The sequence below is a fragment of the Phyllostomus hastatus genome, unplaced genomic scaffold (assembly GCF_019186645.2).
Source record: "Phyllostomus hastatus isolate PE091 unplaced genomic scaffold, TTU_PhHast_1.1 phas_contig_36, whole genome shotgun sequence".
NCBI classification, from domain to species: Eukaryota; Metazoa; Chordata; class Mammalia; order Chiroptera; family Phyllostomidae; genus Phyllostomus; species Phyllostomus hastatus.
In genome coordinates this window covers 2,414,132-2,437,945 of record NW_025333862.1, presented here as the reverse complement: position 1 = coordinate 2,437,945, position 23,814 = coordinate 2,414,132, and the positions used below count along the sequence as shown (strand labels likewise).

The 23,814-nt window shown below is 41.7% G+C and overlaps 1 protein-coding gene across 1 annotated transcript in view; it reads left to right on the top strand.

Moving 5' to 3' along the window:
* KCNJ10 (potassium inwardly rectifying channel subfamily J member 10) overlaps positions 1–17,690 on the top strand; it is a 33,592-nt gene extending 15,902 nt beyond the window's left edge. The window contains exon 2 of the mRNA XM_045841389.1: positions 13,490–17,690. Within this exon, the coding sequence (XP_045697345.1) occupies positions 13,490–14,629 (1,140 nt within the window). The 3' untranslated portion in view covers positions 14,630–17,690. The remainder of the gene's footprint in view (positions 1–13,489) is intronic.
* Positions 17,691–23,814: the final 6,124 nt, after the last annotated feature.

Sequence of the window (23,814 nt, the reverse complement as noted above, 5' to 3'; positions counted from 1 at the left end):
CCCGGTGATGACTCGGGGTGAGGGTGATGACTGTGAGAGGGGTGGATGGGGTGGGCAGGTACATCAAAGAGGGAGTGCTTATTTGCTGTACATGCCAGGAAGTCATCCTCCCTTTCCAGCTGGGGACAGAGGGTGTCCCTGAGATGCCTCTCTCTGAGCAGTTCTCTGAAGGAACACTGTTCTCTTCCTGCAAAGGCAAAAGGCACTGCCTGGGATTGGGGCAGAGGAAGGAGCAATGGTCCTGATCAGCCCACATTGGCAAGTAGGCATGGTTTCTGGACAGAGGAGAATATCTGACATGGTCCCATCTCTGTGTTCCTCACTCATTTGACCAGAAAATACACAGCAGGGTCAGAAGGGCCAGACAGAGGTCACAGCCTCCCAGGAAATGCTCTGAAAGCTTTTATCCTTTCTTTTGATCAGACTATGAGAACTTTCCAAAAGTTGACACAAGGGAAGAAAAGCCTATTCTTCCCTGGGCCAGGGCCTTGGTGTCAGGCTGAGGCTAGAGGATAGGAAGGAAGGGGTTGGAGGCCTGAGGGTGGGGGTCAGAGGCAACAGTGACTCAGTTGGCATGGCAGGCCTGGGACACACACGCTGCCCATTTTTTTCCCACCTCAAGACTTGTGTGCATCTGGCTTAATTTCTATTTCTCTTTGGGGCAGGACAGGAGGGAGATTAATGAATAAAGACATCAAGTTTGGAAAGAACCCCAAACCCAACTTCTTCCAACCTTGAGGGCTTACATAATCCTTCAGTGCTTTTCTTACTGGCCTTCCTCTTACATCCCCCACCCCTCATTTCTTCTACTTTCTCTCTCATTAAGAACATTTGAAAACCCAGAGATGCTTCTTTTAAGCCTCCAATGCAAGCTGCTCTCCTTCTGGAGCTTTGCAAGGTTGCTATTCAAGTTGGAGTCCATATCTGTAAAAATCGATACATGGTTGGTAAGAGGAGGCTGAGTAGCTGTTTCCTCTCTCCACTAAGGCCAGTGCTAGGGATGGGACCAAACTGCAGTGGGAGGGACTCAGTCTGGACATAGAGTTTTAAGGCAAGAAGTGACCTTGTAACTACCGAACACAGCTTCTCCCAAACTGACCTAGCAACTCTGAAAGGAAGAGGAGAGGGAATTATATCCCAAAAGATACAGAGGTGACCCAAGCATTGGGCATCTTTGAAATCCATTTTGTCTTTTAAATTATGCATTTTTATTCTACCCCATTATGCATCATTTGTTTAATATTAAAATAAGATTTTACTTCAAAATCTTTAAGTAAAATTGATATATGAAGGAAGTACATGAAAATTTAATCCTGTGGCTTTGAGTACCTCCTGGCACACTGGTTTGAGACAAGTGAAACTATGCTCTTATTCCACAAGTAAGGAAATAAAGGCCTGAGAGGTTTAGAGATTTATTTGCCTAAGGTCACTGCTAGTCATTGGCAGAGTTGAGACTGGCTCCTATGTCTCTTGCTTTCCAGTCCAACCCACTTTCCACCAGGCAATGCTGTCTCTTAGTTCCTGGCAGGGGCTTCAATTACCCTTGTGCCTGATTCTCTCACTCCATCTCAGGGTGCTATGTTGGACATGTACCTTACTTAGTTTTCCAAAATGAATGTGGGCTTAGAGACCCGCCTACCCTCAGCTTCTGAGACTGATAGTACTTCAGATTCCTTTGTTTATGCACAGGGCTCTCTCAACACACACAGCATTTGAGTTTAATGAGCAGATACTGAGACAGAGAGTGAGCTGGTACTACTGCTTTCTGTTTCTATCTACCTATTCATTTATCCCCACAGTGATTGGTTCAGGAGTACCTTCAAACCTGAAATAATGGATTAGTTAATAAGTAGAGTGAAAACTGCCTATCTGAGCCTATTTCCAAATTCCTAAATTAAGAGGCTATTTCTAGAGGGAAGAAGTAGGGAGAATAGGAGACTGCAGGGCTTAGAATATCTCCATTGATAAGGACATGTGGATGGTGATACAGTGTGGTACACAATTTTAAGGTCAGAGTTGTGATTAGATGAATAGCATACTAATCCTCCATATTACCATCTTCAAAAAATCAGCTCTCCAGGATGTGATACAGGAGGCTGAAGAAACTATGAAGAGAAGGGATAGTCCAGACAGGTATGTAGGGAATAAGAAAACAAAGAAGGTAAAAAGGAGGACAAAGAGGGAGACACTTTAGTAAGAGTCAGCGAGAAATATCAGAAGGACATGCAGGGCAGCACCACTGATAGAGGATATGGGAAGAGAGCTGGGAGCATAGCTCTAGGGAAGGAAACAAAGGAATAAAGACAGGCCATGCAAACCCAGGAGAAGGAACTAGGGATCAAGCAGTGACAGAAAGAGCCTCACCACAAACCATCAGACACACCGTGGACGTCAATGCTGGTGAGTATTCTCACCAGGCTGGTTTCTGCTCACTCCTAACATGCTCCAGGTGTCACCTTCTCTGGTTATTGTGTTGAATTTGCTTAGTGAAGGCAAATTCACTATAGGATTCACCTGAAGTCATAGTGTAAAGGACTTTGGAATATAGCCAGAACTATGTACTAATCTCAGCCCTGCTACTTGTAAGTTGTATCACCTGGGCTCCCTGACCCTGAATTTCATCAGTGATTAAATGAAGAGAAACACTGTTTTACAGAGTTGTTGCAGAAATGAAATGTGAAGTGTTGGTCGCATTTTTAATAAATGGCAGTTTCTTCCTCTCTCATTCTATTTCCCTGAACCAAAGTTAGGAAGAGGAAGGACTCCACAGTAAAGAAATATAAATCACCTGGTGGCTCCAGGAAAGGATATCCAGCAGGCCAGAGCATCATGGGGAAGAAGCTACAGGGTTCTACTCCCAAGTGGTGTGGCTATTGCCCCTCATTTGAGCAAAATGACCTTCAAACACATGGAACAGGAGAGTGTTAGGGGTCAGAGCATGTCACTGTTTTCCCAATTCATCCTATTAAATCTCTCATGTGCTTCAAAAACTGTAACCAAAACAAATGGCTTCTGCTCCCTGGCTGGCCCTCGATTTCCTCAGTTATACCTTTTACTCACACTGTGCCCTTTCCTGGAAGGGCGTTTTCTTTGAATCCCAAACCCCAAACTCCAAGGTTCAAATCTTGCCTATCCTTCAGGCCCAGCCCAATGTCACCATTATCTACAAAGTCTTCCCTGAGTGAGACAGTCAGACATGTAGGAATAACTCAACTCCTGGTTGTTACTTAGTTATTACGTTTCCTGATATAAGTGGTGCATTGTTTGGGGAATTATATGAGTTAGCATAAAAAAATTACCAACAGCCTTGTCTAGTTTCTAGTGCATAATAGGTATTTAATGAGTGCATGTTAATTTCTTTCCCAGCCCTACTTCCTTAAGCTAGATGTTACCTTTCCCTTTGCAAACTCCCCTACCACTTCAAGGATACCTCTTCTATGGCATTTATCACTTCATGCCTATTTTATGGTTGCCTCCCTTTTTAGATTATAGGGTCCTCAAGGTCAGAATGTATATCTAATTAATGTCTAAACAAGACATATTGCAATGTCTTGTTTAGAATCTGGCACCCAGTCAATGCTAAAAAAAATGTTTATGAATGCATGAAAACACAGCTGAAACTGCACAAGTCTTCCTGTGTGGTAGGCAACATCATTACAAATGAGAACATTTGGCCCATCTGCATATCTATTAGTGTTGATAATTAGTTATTAGGTTTCCATGTGTACAAAGAAAAAGAATACATCATAAGAGACATCAAGAGAAGATACAAACAAGAAGGGGGAATGAGAAGGCCCCAAAGTGAGAGAGGCTCTGAACCAGAGGGAACTTCAATCCATCCTACCCTGGACAAGAGCTTTCACACTTCCCTGCCCTACTGTGAGGATGGGGTCCATTATCAGTTCTCTTAGACTTGCCTCTATAGCTGGAGTCTTTTGAGAATCCTCTTCTGTTCATTCATTCACTCATAAAATACTCCTTGAGCACCTACTTATGTGTCATACATTATGCTAATCATTCATCAGGCTAATCAAAACACATACATGAATCCTTATTTCAATAAGCTTATTTTCAGTAGAAGACACACCATGTGCCAAATAGATGGGCCATAAATGGTATAGCTGGGTATACAGTTGACCCTTGAAGTATGTGGGGTTAGGGACAACTTAAAAATCTGTGTATAACTTTTGATTTCCTAAAAACTACTACTAATAGCTTGCTATTGACTGGAAGCCTTACTGATAACATGAACAGTCAATTAACACATATTTTGTATATGTATTATATACTGTATTCTTTTTTTTAAACAGTCATTTTTTAAAAGATTTTATTTATTTATTTTTAGAGAAGGAAGGGAGGGAGATAGAGAGAGAGAGACAGAGAAACTTCAATGTGCGGTTGCTGGGGGTTATGGCCTGCAACCCAGGCATGTACTCTGGCTGGGAATTGAACCTGGGACACTTTGGTTCCCAGCCCACGCTCAATCCACTGAGCTATGCCAGCCAGGGCTATGTATTATATACTGTATTCTTACAATAAAGTTAGAGCTAGAGAAAAGAAAATGTTATTAAAAATCATAAGAGAAAATACATTTATAGTATTTACTAAAAATTTACATATAAGTGGACCCATGCAATTCAAACCATCCTTGTTCAAGGGCCAACTGTATTTCTGATCCAAGTTGGGAAACCATGTATGTGAAAGTTAAGTTTTTGACTGCACAGTGGTTAGCACCACTAACCTCTGTGCAGTTCAAGGCTTAACTGTTTGTGTTTGTGTATATAGACATATACCTGGAAAAGGGAAATAGTAAGTCTATGGGGATGAACAAAGGCTTTATGACAACTGGGCCATTTGAACTGGGCTCTGAAAAAGATCTCAGATATGTAGAGCTAAGGAGAAAGGGGAGGCTAGGAAGAGAGAAGAGCACGGGTATGTACAACAGGAAACAGAATAACAGTTGGTATACCTGAAGCTTTCCATAGGAGAGAAGAGGTAGAAAATAAGGCTGGAAAGAAGGTTTAGAAACAGATCAAGGAAGGCCATATATGCCAGATCGACTTTGGCCTCTCTTTGGTAGATAATGCAGAGACATTAAAATCTTTTGGCCTGGGGAAGGAGCTGAGGCATTTATAGTATAATGAAAAGTAGATGGATTTAGAAGACAGAGGACGTGAGCATGAGTCCAATTCCACAATTTACCAAGTTACATTATCTCTCTGAGCCTTAGTTTCCTCATTCATAAAATAAGGATTATAATCTTAATACTTTATAGGAATGCCATGAGAATGAAATGTGAAAGTACTTTGTAAAGTACTGGATACATGCTCATTGATTTCTGATCAGGGTTATAATTGAGGAAGAGTAATCCAGTGAAGCATAGTGTGGATTTTATGGAGAGAAAGAATGGAGACAGAAGAGGAGTAGGAGGCTGATGCAGTGATTTAGACAGAAGGCATTAAGATAATGAACTGAAGAGGAAGGGGCACAAGTTACAAATCCTCAGCATGTGGCATCAGATGATTGTTGAGTTGTGGAAAGAAAGTTTGAGATGATCCCAAGATTCTCAATGTGGTAACTCAGAGGATGATGGCACCATTAATTATTTAGAAAACCAAAAAGGAGAAGCAGGTAGGAGAACAAAGAGGATTTACTCACATTTGAAAATGAGTGCATTTAGTGTTAGTACCTAAAGCTCCTTTTAGTCAAGTTGCCCTTGCCCCAGAGAAAGCATAAAGTTCTTTGCTCAGGGTCATGTCCCTGCCTCTCCAATATGATAGGTCTCAGGAGAAGGTGTACAACTCTTCCTGCTACCTCCACCATTGCCCATGGAAGGGGGTTGAAGCATCCTTTCTTGTCACTTAATTTGACAAAGTCCACTCTAATGCTCACAACTATTTATAAGGTTAATTTTCCCTTTCCATATATGCCTGCAAAGGGAGCAGCTGACCCAGAGGACAGTTGGTTCTGATGCCTTGGGGCTTGCTTTCTCTCATCTTCTGAAAAAAGGATTTGTAAATATCTGCAGCATTAGTGGAGCATGTGTAACCTTGGGCCCCTGCCACTCTGCCATGGTATACCTGAAGATCTCCATAAACTTGGCATCTCCCGCAATGTAGACAAAAAGTGCTCTCACTTGGGCCTGTCTAGATCAGGCTTTCAGTCATTTTTTTATCCAGTTTTTCTTAACCACTGTACTTGGTACTGGGGAAATAGTCTGTGGCTTTAAATTAAGAACTCATAGATGGCAAACAATGTCAAAAAACCATTGCAAAACACTATGATGTTTGTTTATTTTTATTGAATTTATTGGGGTGATATTGGTTAATAAAGTTATACAGGTTTCAGGTGTACAGTTTTATAACATATTATCTGCATATTGTATTGTGTGTTCATAAACCCAAGTCAAGTCTCCTTCCATCACCATTTATCCCCCCATACCCTCTTCCACCTACCTCTCCCCCTTTCCCTCTGGTAATCATCATACTGTTTTCTGTGTCTATGAGGCTATGAGGTTTTTTCTTTTCTTTCTTTTTTTTGCTTAATCCAGTCATCATTTTTGCCAAGCCTGCAACCCACCACTCCTTTAACAGCTGTCTGTCTATTCTGTATCTATGAGTCTGTTCTATTTTGTTTGTTTATTTTGTGCATTAGAGCCCACATATGAGTGAAATCATATGCTATTTGTCTTTCTCTGACCAGCTTATTTCACTTAGTGTAATGCTCTCCAGGTCCATCCATGCTGTCTCAAAGGGTAAGAGTCCCTGCTTTTTCATGGCTGAATAATATTCTGTTGTGTAAATGTACTGCAGCTTATTTATCCACTGAACCACTGATGGACACTTGGGCTGCTTCCAAATCTTGGATATTGTAAGTAATGCTGCAATGAACACAGGGTTTCGAATTAGTGTTTCAGGTTTCTTTGGATATATTCCCAGAAGTGGAATAGCAGGGTGTCCATTATGATGTTTTAAAATAGGAATCTGTACATGACCTATTTAATAAACCCATTCTGGGGTGGAGGTAAGGATATAGAGAAGAAAAACTATTTTTTTGATGGTCAGGGAAAACTTCATAGGGGCGGCTAACACTTGAGTTTTGAAAGATGAGTAAGGGGTCATCAGATAGGCATGAAATTGGGCAATGTGAAAGAAGGTGCAAAAGCAGAAAGGATGAACGTGAGGCTCTTTACAGGGCTGGAGTCTGGGGTCCATGTAGAACAGTGGTAGGGACCAAATTGACAAGGTCTTGAATGCTATGCTCAGAAGCTTGTAGCTTATCCAAAAGCAATGGAGAGCCATGGACCACTTGTAGTCACAAGATGCACCAGAGTAGTGTTCTTGCTCTACAGCAGTTCTGTACTCCAGAAAGGCTCTGAGAAATGCATTCATTCTGTAGAATAAATGACCCATGAGCTCTCAGGTAAAGAAAGAAAGCTCTGGGTTGTTCTACAGGCATGAAGCACTAGAGGGGAATGGTATTTGCTGAGGGAACATGCTAGATGTCACTGTAGGTATGTCTGGCCTTTGTTTCATGGAAAGAATCATTAATTCAATTTTTAGAGGAGAAAGAACTAATGTCTCTATTTTTGTCCCTTTCCACTACACAGAATCTGGTCTTGTCTTCAGAATTCTTCAGATCCTGTTCCTGGCATCTGACAGGGACTGTTTTGGGCAAACAGCACCCTCTAGAGGAAGAGTATGTGTATTTCAGAAGGGACAGTAACCACTATTTCCAGAACTTCGATGGGCTCTCCTCCCAGGGGCTTGGCCAACTGGGAGTGGAGTGCAGCTGATTGTTTATCTGGCTCTTTTTAAAAATATATATTTTATTGATTATGCTATTACAGTTGTCCCATTTTCCCCCCTTTGTGCCCCTCCACCCTGCATCCCCCCTTCCCACCCACATTCCCCCCTTAGTTCAAGTCCATAGGTTGTACATATAAGTTCTTTGGCTTCTACATTTCCTATACTATTCTCAACCTCCCCCTATTTTGTAGCTACCATTTATGTCTTATTCTCTGTACTTTCCCCCCATCCTCCCCCCTCCACTTCTCCACTGATAACACTCCACGTGATCTCCATTTCCGTGATTGTGTTCCCCTTCTAGTTATTTCCTTAGTTTGTTTTTTTTAGGTTCGGTTATTCATAGTTGTGAGTTTGTTGTCATTTTACTGTTCATATTTTTTATCATCTTCTTTTTCTTAGATAAGTCCCCTTAACATTTCATATAATAAGGGCTTGGTGAAGATGAACTCCTTTAACTTGACCTTATCTGAAAGCACTCTATATGCCCTTCCATTCTAAATGATAGCATTGTTTGATAGAGTAATCTTGGATGTAGGTCCTTGCCTTTCATGACTTTGAATACTTCTTTCCAGTCCCTTCTTGCCTGTAAGGTTTCTTTTGAGAAATCAGCTGATATGGGAATACCTTTGTAGGTAACTGTCTCCTTTCCTCTTACTGTTTTAAGAATCTCTCCTTACCTTTAATATTGGGTAATGTAATTATGCTGTGCCTTGGTGAGTGCTTCCTTGGGTTCAACTTCTGTGGGACTCTCTGAGCTTCCTGGACTTCCTGGAAGTCTATTTCCTTTACCATATTAGGGAAGTTATCCTTCATTATTTGTTCAAATAACTTTTCCATTTCCTGCTCTTCCTCTTCTCCTTCTGGCACCCCTATGATTTAGATGTTGGAACGTTTAAAGTTGTCCTGGAGGTTCCTAAGCCTCTCCTCATTTTAGCAAATTCTTGTTTCTTCATTCTGTTCTGGTTGAATGTTTATTTCTTCCTTCTGCTTCAAATCTTTGATTTGAGTCCTGATTTCCTTCCCATCACTGTTGGTTCCCTGTGCATTTCCCTTTATTTCATTAGTGTAGCCTTCAGTTTTTCCTCTGTTTTGCGACCATACTCAGCCAATTCTGTGAGCTTCCTGATTACCAATGTTTTGAACTCTGCATCTGATATGTTGGCTATCTCTTCATCACTTAGCTGTGTTTTTTATGGATCTTTGAACTGTTCTTTCATTTGGGCCATTTTTTTTTATCTTATCACACCTATTATGTAGTAAGGTGCAGAGCCTTATGTATTTGCTAGGGCAGGGCAACCCACATGGCTGCCTTGTGGCACTGTATGTGGAGGAGGGGTTCAAGAGGGAACAATGCCACTTGCTTGGCTCTTGGCCAGCTTTCAGTCACTTCTGCTACCCACAAGCAAATTGGACTCTTCTGGTGCTGATTCCCAGGTAGGTGGGCTTGTGTACATTCTATGGACCTGCTGGTCTCTCCAAAGAACTCTCCTATGAGGCTGGGAATTTTTCCTGCTGCCATAACAGCCACAGGTTTTTTCAGTCAGAGGTTTCAGGCTTTATTTCCCCACACTGGAGCCCTGGGTTGTGCAGTCTGTCTTGCTCCCTAGTTGTTCCTCCCAGTTGATCTGCACACAAATGTGTATGTGCTCTGCCAGCCACCACCCACCCTGGTCCTCCAGCGGCCACCTTGCTTCGAGTCCTCTCCACCCTGGCTCCCCGTCTCCACCCTTCCTACCAGTCTGGATGAATGTTTTTTCTTTAACTCCTTGGTTGTCAGACTTTCATACAGTTCAATTTTCTGTCCATTCTGGTTGTTTTTTTTGTTTTTAAATTTGTTATTGTCCTTCTTTTGGTTGTGCAAGGAAGCACAGTGTATCTACCTAAGCCTCCGTCTTGGCCAGAAGTACTGCTTCTGGCTCTCATCGCCAGTGAGAATCAAGCTACTTGGCTGTGGGTAGTGGAATAACAGCTAGGAGCAGCGGATAACAGATGGAGGAGGCAGATCTAAAAGCTGGCAACAGCAGGCACACAGCTGGAGGCAGCAATCACAACAGAGTTTTAACCAGTAGCCCAAATATCCAGTGCCCACAAGTCCATAGCCTTAACACTGGGCTCTACAAGCTCCAGGTTCTGTCTTCTCTGTCTCAGCTGTGACTCTCCATACAGGGTTCCACAGAGGCACCTCCTGAAAACATGAGACCCATGAGAATGAACCTGGGAAACACAGAATCAGTTGCTACAATTACAAAGTTCTGGTCCAGAAGCCAGAACACCAACTCCACCATTAATCTTGGAGCAAATCTTTCTGAGCCTTAGTTTCTAATGATGCCTTTCCTACTTACCTCATGGTGTGGGGTAAAATTACATATATTAAAACTTTAAAGTGATCTATAATCAGAGACTATTATATTGGGAATGATAAGCAAGATTTTCCTTGAGTCCGAGGAGCTTCCATTCTTCCAGATATGTGGAATCTCTGTTCAGCACAAAACAAAGCTGGACTTCCCTGAATGTCACCATAGGAAGTGCTGGGGGTAGAGATGGAGAGGAGGACAGAGGCATCCTGATTCTCCATGAGCAGAAGCTTAAAGGCAGTCTTTCAATCTTCCATCAAAAGCTTTAATCTCCTCTAGAGAATCTTTGAACACTTCCAGGAACAGGGCACTCACTACCATTTCAGAAGCTTTTTCCACATTTGGATATCAATCTAGAATCTTTTCCTCCGTAGCTTGAAAAGTCCAAACCTGTTCACTTGACAGTTCTTAAAACAAAATATTTTCCCACAGCCATCATATCCCTCAGATAATTTCGTTTCCTGATTTAACTTCCATGTCCTTCAACGATTTCTTTCTTTCCCTTTTTTTATCCTCATCCAAGAATGTTTTATTGATTTTAGAGAGAGAGGAAGGAAGAGATAGGGAGAGTGAAGAGAAACATTGATGTGAGAGAAACATCAATTGGTTGCCTCTCATATGCACCCTGACCAGGGATCGAACCTATAACCTAGGTATGTGCCCTGACTGGGAATCAAACCCATAGATTTTTGGTGTATGAGATGATATTCCAACCAACTGTGCCACTGGACAGGACTCTTCAACCATTTCTTTTATTATATGGTTCTGAATCCTCTGATGACCTGATTTTTCCTTGATACTCAGTACTGCAGGTATGGGATAAACAGAGCAGAGCAGAATCATCTACTTCCTTATTCTAGATACTTTAATTCAACTGAAGTAGGCTGAGATTGCATTGCTTTTTTTGGCAAGCAAAGGCAATTCATACATGATTATTTTCTGCCAAAATTTATTTTCATGCCGCTGCTTTCCAACCCAGAACTTGCTCAGGTAATTTTTGGACACAATTATGTAACCCAACATTCATCCGTTTTGTTAGATGTGGCCCACTCATCTGTCTCCTTTGGATCCTAATTCTGCCCCTGACTTTGCATTTGAGATCTGCCTCAGCTTTGTGTCATCCACATAATTCATGACCATGTGTTCTATATTTTGCATAAAATTAGTATTAAGAACATTGAGTAGGACAATTCCAAAGATAAAGCTTTCTGGTACATCACTAGAAAACTGATTCCAGGCTATCATGATCCACTCACCAATACCACTGATATTTTATTTTTAAATCACTGAGTTATAGTAGCATTCTGTTCATTTTTCTCTGTTGTATCCCCAAGGACATAATGAGAGATCTTGTTAAAAACCTTGCTTAGATATGCTTTATCCACTGCATTTCTCTGATTTGCTAATATGGTAACCCTGTCATGGAAGGAAATTAGGTTAGTTTAATGTGAATTTTTCTTAGTTACCCATGGTGGGTCCTACCAATAACTGCCTTTTCTACATCCCACCCAAGTACTCACAATCTTAATGTTCCATTCTAAAACCTTGTCTAGGATTAATATCTCGTGTTTGTAGTTTGTGAAATGTACCTCATTCTTCTTATTGAAAATTTAAGTTATGTTTATTCATCCACAACTTTCCAGTACTTCCTTTGTTCTATAAGAGTTCTTCAAAATCTCTTATAGAGGTTTCACATCTTTCCAAGAGTTTGAGAATCAAATGAGAAGGCATACTAATGTGTAAACTTTAAAATAGTATATAGATGCAGGCAGTAGGATGGTTGTTTCTTAATATTACTACTACTATTGAATACTGAATAAGGCTTTACTAGGGCTCTAAATAAAAATTCTTCAAACTTCAGAATTACAGAGCTTCCCTTTTGCTGCAGTTAGCTAAGGATATTGGGAAGTGGATGGCATCCAGGTCTGGCTGAGTAGTCTCACTTGGGCAAAAGTTCCAAGTGGGCATGGGCTTGTAAAATGGGCTACTGATCGCCTCTGAACATTCTGGGATTTTCATCCATTGGTGATGTTTAATTTAGTGCCTACTTAGGTTGGTATATGAATAAACCCTAATAATTTAGAGTTCTCAAGGTATAAGGCCATGGAGAAGGGTAGGGGCAGTGTGAAGGAATGACAAAATGCAATGGCTCAGACTTCTCAGAAAGAAGAATGTGATGAGACTCTGTTCTCCAAGAAAGACCAAACTCCACAGAGATTACCCTGCTCCTTCCCAGAAGATCTGGCCATCAGATCCAGATTCAAAGGGCTCAAGTGATTACAGTTCTTTTTCTGCTGGAAAAGTACAAGTTACTCTTTGGGCAGGGGTGCCAGACACCTTGAATTAAGTGAGCTGTCTCCTATTTCAGAGTCTTGTCCCACTTTCTACTATCAGGACAAATAGTAATCCTGAATTTAAGCTTGTACAGCTATAGCCATGATCATATACTCTTAATCTTCCTACTTCCCTCAGTCAAGACAATTTTGCCACCTCCAATCTGGCATTTCTCCCAATCCTTGAAAAAACTGATTGTTTCTTCTCCTCCACCATTGTTTATTTCTTAAACAAACTTCTTTTTGTCCTGTCTGTGTTCTTCCTAATACTACTCCAAACCCTAACCTACATCAAAGTTTCCCAAATGATACAAATAGATGATGGTTGTGGTGATGATACTAACACTAATACATAGTGAAATGGGCTGGGTGCTTAGAGAACATCTTTAAGGGTAGAAGAATGGGCAGTTGTTGCTACTTTCTGAGCCAGATGAAATTCTTAGTATCAAAATTGAGTATTGACTTAGGGGTAGGTGAGAGAATAAGAAATTAAGGGTATGTGTGTTGTAAGGGGAATTGGCCTGCAAGGATCTCAACCAGGTGGTTTTTTATTGCTGATGTCATTCATGAGGGTGGTGAGGGATTTCAGAACTAGAGATCTTCACAGAATTGGTTTTGTGATGAATGGAGACCAGTAGAGCCCCTCTTTACTCTAGCCCCACCTTTAAGGAACTGTGAACTTATTACTCTTTCCTCTATGCCTCTTCTAAGAATTACAAATATTAGATTGTATTGCAATTATTTGCTTACTGTACACATGTCTTTCTCACTAGGCTATGAGTTCTTGGAGAGCAAGGATGATGTCATTTTTATCTTTGACTTACCAATATCTTGCACAGTGCCTGGAATACAGCAAGTGCTCAAAAATATTTGCTAATAAAAGAACAAATCACTGGTATCAAAACGAATGTTATTTCTTCCTTCCCATGGGGTGGTGACAAGGAATTGGCTGGATTTTGCAATAACCTCCATTATGCTGTCTTGCTCCCTCCAGATGACATCAGTTGCCAAGGTATATTACAGTCAGACCACTCAGACAGAAAGTCGGCCCCTAATGGGCCCAGGGATACGACGGCGGAGAGTTCTGACAAAAGATGGTCGCAGCAATGTGAGAATGGAGCACATTGCTGACAAGCGCTTCCTCTACCTCAAGGACCTGTGGACAACCTTCATCGACATGCAGTGGCGCTACAAGCTTCTGCTCTTCTCTGCAACTTTTGCAGGCACCTGGTTCCTCTTTGGAGTGGTGTGGTATCTGGTAGCTGTGGCCCATGGGGACTTGCTGGAGCTGGGCCCCCCAGCTAATCATACCCCCTGTGTGGTACAGGTCCACACACTCACTGGGGCCTTTCTCTTCTCCCTTGAATCCCAGACCACCATTGGCTATGGCTTCCGTTATATCAGTGAAGAGTGTCCACTGGCCATCGTCCTTCTGATTGCTCAGTTGGTGCTCACCACCATCCTGGAAATCTTCATTACAGGTACCTTCCTGGCGAAGATTGCTCGTCCCAAGAAGCGGGCTGAGACTATCCGTTTCAGCCAGCATGCAGTCGTAGCTGCCCACAATGGGAAGCCCTGCCTTATGATTCGAGTTGCCAATATGCGTAAGAGCCTCCTCATTGGCTGCCAGGTGACAGGCAAACTGCTTCAGACCCATCAGACCAAAGAGGGTGAGAACATCCGGCTCAACCAGGTCAATGTGACTTTCCAAGTAGACACAGCCTCTGACAGCCCCTTCCTCATTCTGCCCCTTACCTTCTACCATGTGGTAGATGAGACCAGTCCATTAAAAGACCTCCCCCTTCGCAGTGGTGAGGGTGACTTTGAGCTGGTGCTGATCCTAAGTGGGACAGTGGAATCCACGAGTGCCACCTGCCAAGTGCGTACTTCCTACCTGCCAGAGGAGATCCTTTGGGGCTATGAGTTCACACCTGCCATCTCACTGTCAGCCAGTGGCAAATACATAGCTGACTTCAGCCTTTTTGACCAAGTTGTGAAAGTGGCCCCTCCTAGTGGCCTACATGACAGCACTGTACGCTACGGAGACCCCGAAAAGCTCAAGCTGGAGGAATCATTCAGGGAACAAGCTGAGAAGGAGGGCACTGCCCTTAGTGTACGCATCAGCAACGTCTGATTGCTTGGTTTCCCACCTCCCTATCCCTCTGGTCTTGCTTTCTTTATTGGCACTCTGGGATATTACCCAGGCCTACTGGAGAGTTCCAGAAGCACCTATTCCCACTCCCTCTCCTTTAACCCAGAGGCCTGTGGGAAGTGTAGACCAACTAGAGTCCAAGTTTTTCTCCCATCCTCCCCTTTCACCTCGCCCCACTTCCACCACATTATACAACACCCCCACCCTGAAGCCAGGATTGGGGAAAGAGAGGGAAGATTAGGCTGAAAGGCTTGGAGGCCTCAGCCATGGTGGGAGGCTCACATTAGGAAGACCATGCAGTTGGATGGATTGACTCCCCTCACCACCAGAAAGTTTGGTGATTTGAGGCTGGAATCCCCTCCCTCTCTAACTTTCTACCTAGCAAGTTCCCCAAGGCAATATTCTGTGAGGGTCCCCTTAGGGTCTGTGTCCTCAGAAATATAGGAATCTGGAATCAATTTATACTGAAGTCTCTACCAACCTGTTGAAAGAAGTCGTGGTTTTTCATGGTGAATTTTTGTTGGTAACTCCTGACTTAATGTAGGATCTTGGTCATCACTATTTTCCACTTTGTAGTTTCTAAAGTGGACCATCAGTATACTCAGTTCTCTCATTGACGCCTCTGCTCCCAGAGAATTGGGTTGACCCAGGAAACAGAAAACCTAGTCACAACCATCACACCTGTACCCACCCTGAATTCTGAACTCTTCATTGTGGAATGACCACTGCAGAGCTACTGTCCAAATCCCTGAACCTGCCCTCCAGGTTGATCTGGGAGGATTGTTTTCCCTGTGTTCTATGAATGGAATGTCCCTCACCAATATGTTCCCCTGGGAAAAAGTTCAGTGCCTAGACCCCATGGAAAGGTCTGGAAATAGTGTTCCAGATTACACTGCCCTTGGCTTCTCTTCTTTCCTGCCTAGCCCGCCATTTCCTTAACCCCAAGACTTCAGAGGAAGTGGGGGTGAGGGACTGGGGTGGGAATGCAAGGGCCTCCCTCTCTTAACACTGATGTTTGACTAAAACTAGACTCACAGAGCACAGAGTTCCCAGGAAAGTTAAACCAACCAGACCAAGTGGGATGAGTAAATTCTCAGATTTCCAAACTGGTATATAGAGCCTCTGGGAATTGGGGATGCTTTGTTAAGGTTTGGGCAGAGGCACAACTCTGTGGCTGGCAGACACTATTCTCCCTGTTACCCTTCCCAGTGTCCTTCTGAAGAGTGCCAGCTATTTCATTAGGCAATGCTGGGAGTGAAGGAAATTATACCTCCTGATCAAATAACCGTAGTCTCCCTCAGCCATTCCTGAGACTTGGTATAAAGTGAGTATCAGTCTCATTTCTACTTTCCTTTACCATGAGGCCAGTTTCAGGCAAGTTAAAATGCATACTTTAAGAGATCAGACTCAGGCCATTCCTTGTTCTCTGGTGGGGACTGTGGTAGGGGGTCAGGAAGGGCATATGGGCACCAGAACTTTTTTAGATACCTGAAATCCCAAGAGTACTTCCTGGTCTCATTTAAGTACCAGGGGACTTCCCACCCCCAACACAAAGTGGTTTGGTATAGAGTCCCTATATGAATCAAGTGGCAGTTTCAGGTGGACTCAGCCAATCGTTACAAGCTACATACTTCTACAGAATATGTATATGCACCAGTGTGCAGACCCTTACAGAGAAACTCACAAAATTTTGAGGCTGGACTTATGGTCATCAGTTACTACAATTGCACAAGATCGTCTTATATTGATCTCTCCTTGAACTCTAATTATGTCTTGAAGACCCTTTGTTCTCTATTTATGGTAAACCCCACCATTACTTCCTTGCTCTTGAGAAAGTAAGAACCAGAAAAACTTGAAAATCTGAAACAGAACAGAAGGCAAAGAATCAGCTTCTGGGCTCTCAACTTTATTCACTGTTAGATGTACCTGATTTCTTTCAATGTGTAAGGGCAAAAAGTACTGCAGTGTGTGTCTCCTTATCTGTTAGCAAGTTATCCTCAATCTAGTTTCTTCAGCACACAGCTACTTCCCTTGTAAGGGAATTACTCTCTTCCCACCCCCTGATGTCTATTCTAAGCCCCCATATTCTTCTCACATATTTGGATAACAAAATGAGAGCATTTTCTGACTTTGATTCTCCAACATGATCTCAGACTTTGCTCTAAATTTCACTTTAAATCATACTGACTTTTTAACACAACCTGGCTTATTCTCCCATACTTCCCCTTCCTCCACTCTCCAGAATGACACCCCACACTGTCAACCCTAAACAGCTCTTTAGACTATGGCCTCTGTTTCCTCTGAGCTGAAATCCTCTTTCAGGCTATCAGATAGGCTTTAGAAGCAGCCAGATCTGGTGAGAAATGAGGCCCCTGACCACATCAACCATAGACTTGGCATGTTAGGAGAGCACTAGGAACAGATGTGAAAGGGAGGGATTCTGGAGGATGGGCAGAACAACTGAAGACAGCAGTACAAAAGATGAGAAAGTGTGCTACTGAGGAACTTAGTAAAATCAATGAAATCCTTGAATTTTATGTGAGCTAGAAAACAAGAGGTAAGTGGAGGCTTGGGAAATTAGGATGATATATATGAAAGATTTATCTAGAAAAACAGAAATTATATATATATATGTAGAGAGATGTATATAGATGTACATAAAACCAGATATACTGAATGTACAGAAAGGAAGTGTTCAGAGATCTTAGCATGGGGGCAGATATCTTGCTCTGGTTTTGAGATAGGACTCCCCAGATTTCCAAATTTAACAACCAGTAATCATAGTTTCAATATGAAAGTGAGATACCTGACTATGGGAAAGAGAATGGTGGAAGCTTTCATTCAGAAATAAGATTCATCCATTGAGGTTTCTGATAAAGCCTGTGTTGCTGATAAGACCAGGGAGACAGGAGAAAAATGGAGACACTCCATCCATAGAAATCTAGGAGGATTCCTACTTATGTTGTTCTCCCATCCCCAGAAGTGTCCTGTCACTGTAGCACTGTTTAAAACTACTAAATAAAAGCATCCTTCTGTTTCCTTCTCTTGGAGTACATGGAATTTCCTCTTCTTCCACAAGGGTGGGGGCAACTGCAGCTCCAGTTCCTGGAGGCAATGGCTATTCAACTGAGAAGATGGACACTTGGTGGGCAGAGGCACTAAAGAGGAGCCTAGACCCTAGAACCCAAAGGCCAGAATGAAAGAAGTATTGGGCCCAAGATACTCCCAAGGCAGAGGCTCAGCCCTTTATGTGGCTGTAAGCAGCCCAAAGAGAATGCTGTCTATGCTAGAGGTGTCCTGAGTCCCAATCCTGGCAAGTTAAAAGGTATAATTTTATGTCTTTTGGGCATGGGGGCATGGCGCTTTAACGTTGTTGCTTCTGTATGAAAATGAGTGGGGCTACCAGCTGCCCTAGAGGATCATGCAGTTTCATGAGAAGCTTCTGAAATTCCTACTCTGTGTTTCATATCACTATTCCCTCAACCTCTGTCAGCTAATAAGACCATCCAGAGATTTCCCTATAAGGCATTAGCAGAGAAAGGAAGCCAGTTTTACTATTGCTACAAGCTAGAGCCACTGCTCTTTCCTCAAGGCTGCTACCCTGGTCCTTTACCCCTGTTATTTAACCTAAATTATTTGTAAAACAACACTATGTTTGCTGTAAATTTAGCACAAGCCTTCAAGCTCAGTAATGGCCAACTCTACTGAAGCAAAAGTATCTAGGGATAGTTTTCCCATCCATTGCATTCAAGTAGGTCAAATTTACCTAGGAAAAAGATGTGTGAGACTTTTTTTGGTTTACTTTATTTTTGTCTGTTCAGAAAAGCTACTAAATAAAATGGATGAATCTCCGTTCATCGCTTTAGCTTCTTTTAGAAATCCAAACTCAATCCTATCATTAAGGTCTGAACTCACAGGTTTACCTGGAAAGGAGGTTGAATTAGGCTGTACTGGAAGAACTTATCATGTGACCACCCTTTTTCCATTCAATGCTTTTATCCATTCCCTCTATACCTTTCCTACACCTCCCCTCATTAACTTTAGGATCCTTTATTGGACACCTTTCAAACTCAGTTTTTAAAGAACAAGTTTTTTTTTCTTTTCTTTTTTTTAAGTCAAGACCCAGAAATCTGATATTGGCTCAGCTTAATCCAGGAAAGTCAAGTTGTCTTGGATCCTGGGCACTGTGCTTTTTGCCAGTGATCATATGCCCAATTTCTGTTCCATGTTACTATGTAGACATTCCTTATATATACTCAAGGCTCTATAAGCCTATTCAATTACTAGTTGCTGGGCTTTTCTTCCCCCAAGCTGCAAAGAAATGGATTTCTCTTTTACTGTTATCTATCATGACCCTGAAAAAGGTCTGGTTCAGTATTTAGCCCTAAATTCTCTCTGAGAGGAGGTGCAACAGATCCCATAGTCACTGACTCTTGTTCCTCAGAAACGGGAGGACCAAAGAATGATGGAGAAAAAATTGGGACTCTTAATCATCATCAATAAATACTTATCTACATTTGGAAAACACTAGTTTAGTGATGAGTCATATGACATGTATCATATATAAGATATATGAAATATAGTCCCTTAAAGTTTGAAGAAACTTACAAACTTATGAGGAATAACAAGTAGCACACACTAAGGGCCAGATATATCATTAACAATAAGTTCCAAAGACTGAGATCGATGTGGGAAACATTTCACAGGGACAGGCACTAGGCAAGGAATGGTATCAGTGTAAGATTCTGGTTAGAACACATTTGATATAAGATTCAAGAAAAAAAAATCAGCAAATATCGAGTCCCTATTAGGTGGAAGGTACCATTTAAGTAACAACAAAAAGGAAGGCATGATATACTCCATAAAGGGACATACAATCATATTAGGTTTTGAACCTGCTTCTGTGGAACAATTTCTACTGCTTGCCAACCTCTAACCTTGTTAAATTTTACTATGCCCATCTTAGATCAGACCCTGTTAAAAGCTATGATTGACGCTGTATTTCTCTTTCATAGTTCTTACCACAGCTACAATTTTATATTACTTGTAAATTTATTTGATGAATATCATATCACTCAGACATTAAGTTCCATGTGACTGGGATTCATGTCAATGTGTGGTCACCAGGGACCTAATGGCCAAGGTGATCAAGCTCGGCACTTAGCATAGCACCTGGCATGTATGACACTCAATAAATGCAGCAAAAGAAGACAATGGAGAGGAAAGGAACTTGCCTAAAGTTCACACAGCTAGTTTGTTGTAGAGTTGGTATATGTGTTAAATAGCCATAAAAGATTTATACAATATATTTCATAAGGCATGGCATAATTAAGTATTAAAAAATAGAACAAATCATTTCCACTTGTTAAGGTCTGGGAAGAGATTAGAGAGAAGAGAAATACAATTCCTTGCAGGTGGTACAGAATGAGCAAAAGTATTGTAGGAAGAAAGCACAGGCTTATTTAAGGGATGGTTAATAAATCTAGAATTAAGGGCCTCATAGGTAAATAGGTTAAAAAGGTAGAGTAATGGAGGGATTAAATGTCAGGCTAAATAGTTTATTAATTTTTATAGGCAGCTGGTAAATACTGAAGATGTTTGAGGAAGGACAGAGTCTAATTAAAGTACTTATTATGAATATCAATCTAGCAGTAGAATTCAGAGACAGGAGACACTAAACCAGTTAAGTGATTTGCAAAGGCTTGTAGAGAAGGTAATTGTCACAGATCCAAGAATAACATAGGTCAGTGGCCCCCAACCTTTTTGGCAAAAGTGATAATTTTTCCATGGACTGGAGTGGGAAGGTTGGCTTTATAGCCTGCCACCAGATGCAGCTTAATTGTCACTTGCCACTCACTGATAGGGTTTTGATATGAGTCTGCAAGCAATTGATTTATTATGGTCTCTGGGCAGTCAAACCTCTCTGCTAATGATAATCTGTATTTGCAGCCACTCCCCAGCACTAGCCTCACTGCCTCAATTTCACCTCAGATCACCAGGCATTAGATTCTCATAAGGAGCATGCAACCTAGGTCCACATGTGCAGTTTATAGTAGGGTTCCAGCTCCTATGAGAATCGAATGCTACCACTGATCTGACAAGAGGCCAAGCTTAGGTGGTAATGGGAATGATGGGGAGTGGCTATAAATACACATGAAGCTTTGCTTGTTGCCCACTGCTCACCTCCTGCTGTGCAGCCCAGTTCCCAACAGGCTATGGATAGGTACTGGTCCATGGCCTGGGGGTTGGGGACTCCTGGTATAGGTGTTCAGTCATATTAAATTGAGTTGTTGAAGGTCTGGACTAGGGATTCTGAGCATGAAAATTACAAATAGATTAAAAAATTACAGAGTAGGAAATATAAGCAAGATCTACCAAAAAAAGAAAGTAATTGAATTAAGGTTCCAGCAGGAAACAGATGACACACTCAAAGGGTTAACTGGACATGGTTTAATGAAGAGATTATTTACAAAGGTGTGACTGGGGTTAATAAACCAACAAAGGAATAGTGAAACATCCTGGGACTCACAACAGTAGGAAACCTTTACCAGTTTTAAACTTAAAGGGACTGTTATTGGAGACTAGTGAGAGTGGTAGTCGAGGGAGGAGGTTATAGCTTCAGTGGAAGCCATGGCCTTAGGTAGAGGAAATCAGCCACTAACAAAGAACCGCTTGTGCCTCCCACTGATGTGTTCTAATAGGAATCCAGAGAGCAAAGAAGCCTATGTGATGCTGTCCATACAGATTAACCACATAGAGCACAAATGGCAAAAAGCTAAAGAGTGGATCTGGAAAGGTAATGAGAGCATATACAGCATAATGACCAAGGTCTAGTTCCTGGCTAAGGATGCTAGGGATGAGCTATACATGTCTGTATAGCCTAGCCATTGGCTCTAAATGGATGGAAACCTAGAGGCAGACAGTGAAAGGGGGGATTAGGAAGAACTGTAATAATTCAAGGGGTAATGAACAATTGAGCATATGAAAACATGTAGCTCTTTCAGGGATAAGTGAGAAGCAGAATCCCTAAGCCCAGTGTAAAAAGCTCCATATGGGTTGCCAGTCCCTTTTTCATTCCCACAACTACTATTTATATCTCACTCCTTTGACTTCAGTGATCCAAACTTAGTTTCTTTTGATTAGTTGTTTCCTTATGTGCCCAAATTAGGTGCCTCCCAATTCTTCTTTAGGTCTCTATAGAGACAAATGGGCTGAAACCTCTCTGTCATATCACCTAAACCAGCCCAGCTAGGGGAACCCATACTTAGTTAATCCTCAGACATCTACTTGCCAATATGCTCTAATTTCTGGGACTAAGTCTCACTTATCTGACAGAGGAAAAGAATAAATCAGAGAAGAATCACAGAGAGACTATCAAAAAGATTCATCCAAGAGATCAATGAGAGTAGGCAGAGGAGAAAATCAGAACTCATCATCAACATTTAATTTTGGGTTAGCTGCATAGTTGTTAAGAATATTTTGGATCAGACAGACCTGCTTTTGAGTTCTAACTCTATCACTAGTTAACTATGTCACTTAGAAACATTACTTAATATCCATAAGCCTTGATTTTTTAAAATTATTTAATGATTTTTAAAAGATTTTATTTTTAGAGAGAGGGGAGGGGAGGGAGAGAGAAACATCAATGTGTGGTTGCTTCTCGTACACTCCCAATTGGGGACCTGGCTTGCAACCCAGGCATGTGCCCTGACTGGGAATCAAACTGGAGACCCTTTGGTTTGCAGGCTGGCACTCAATCCACTGGGCCACACCAGGTAGTGTCATAAGCCTTGATTTTTTTCATTTGTAAAAATCAGAATATATTCCATTCATGGTACACATTTAGCACAATGCCTGGCACATTGCAAATAATTCTACAAAGCTGGCTATTAGAAATCGTCATTGGCATTATTATTCTTTATGTGCTCTCCTTGTATGTATGGCTACTAAAATGCAGAAAATGGTTACAAGTAATTATCAATATAAGGCATAGAATTACACCAATGCATATAAAAGGGCAGAGATATCAGAATATGAATATGAAATGTAAAAGAGTAACATGTTCCTCCAAAGGATAATTATAAGTTGTATGATGGATGCATGGAGGGTAGTCCTGGGAGCTGCATGCTCAGACTGGATATCTTTTACTCTCCTTATGGTAGTCTAGAAGACTGCCCGTAGGAAATAGGATCTGTAAAATCAAGTAAATCAGTATTTACTGAACATTTACCATGTGCCTAAGGCTGCAAAAAATATGAGTAATTGAAAAAAATTAAGGATAAGATACAATCTCTAACCTCAAAACCCCTGCTATCTCATTGATAGGGTTATAGATACAATCTAAAGTAAATTAGGAAATTCCACAATGCAGGCTGTAAGTGCAGTAAGTGCCGGCAGAAGGGAAACAGGTAATGGGCTGAACTCCTTGGTGAGAAATTCATGGAAGTAAGGTTGAAGTAGGGTAGTGAAGGGGGCAGAACTTGAGATAGGTAAAGGCTTTTTTTCTTTTGAAAGAAAAAAAGACCCGGAGTTGGGAGCACCCCAAGGATGCCACTCGGGAGACATTTTGGTTAATAGGAACATCTAAAATCAATTCAAATGTTATTGAATCTCTACTATAGGTCTGGTAATGTGTCAGATATGGGTGTACAGAAAAGGACAAAATAATCTCTGTAGTCAAAGAACTCAAAGTGTCCTGATGGGAAACTAGGAAGGAGAAACACACACAAAAAAACGGTTATCACAAAGCCATGTGACAAATACTATAATAAAAAGATGTCATTCCAAAAGGGAGTTTTGGAGCATTAGGACAGCAGGTACTGGTGCAGGCCAGGGTCTTTGTGTGCAAATGATTTTCTAGAGCTTAGAGCCTCTCTACCCTCAGTTAGTGGAGAGGTCTGGCATCTAAATCATACTGCCTGGTGAAAAATGAGCTGAAAGCCATCATATGCCTTTAGGAGTTAACACTTGAGTTGAGGCCTGAACGGTTAAGTAGTGACTGGGGAGGGGAAGATAACCTTGACAGAAGAAATAGCAAATACAGTGGCTGCATAAAGGGCCTGCAGAGCCATGCAGAGTTTAGGAGCACTACGAAGCTTCCCTGTCCTTCCCATTCTTCCATATAGGATTGCCTAAATTCGAATTTAGTAAACTGATGATTTCATAAT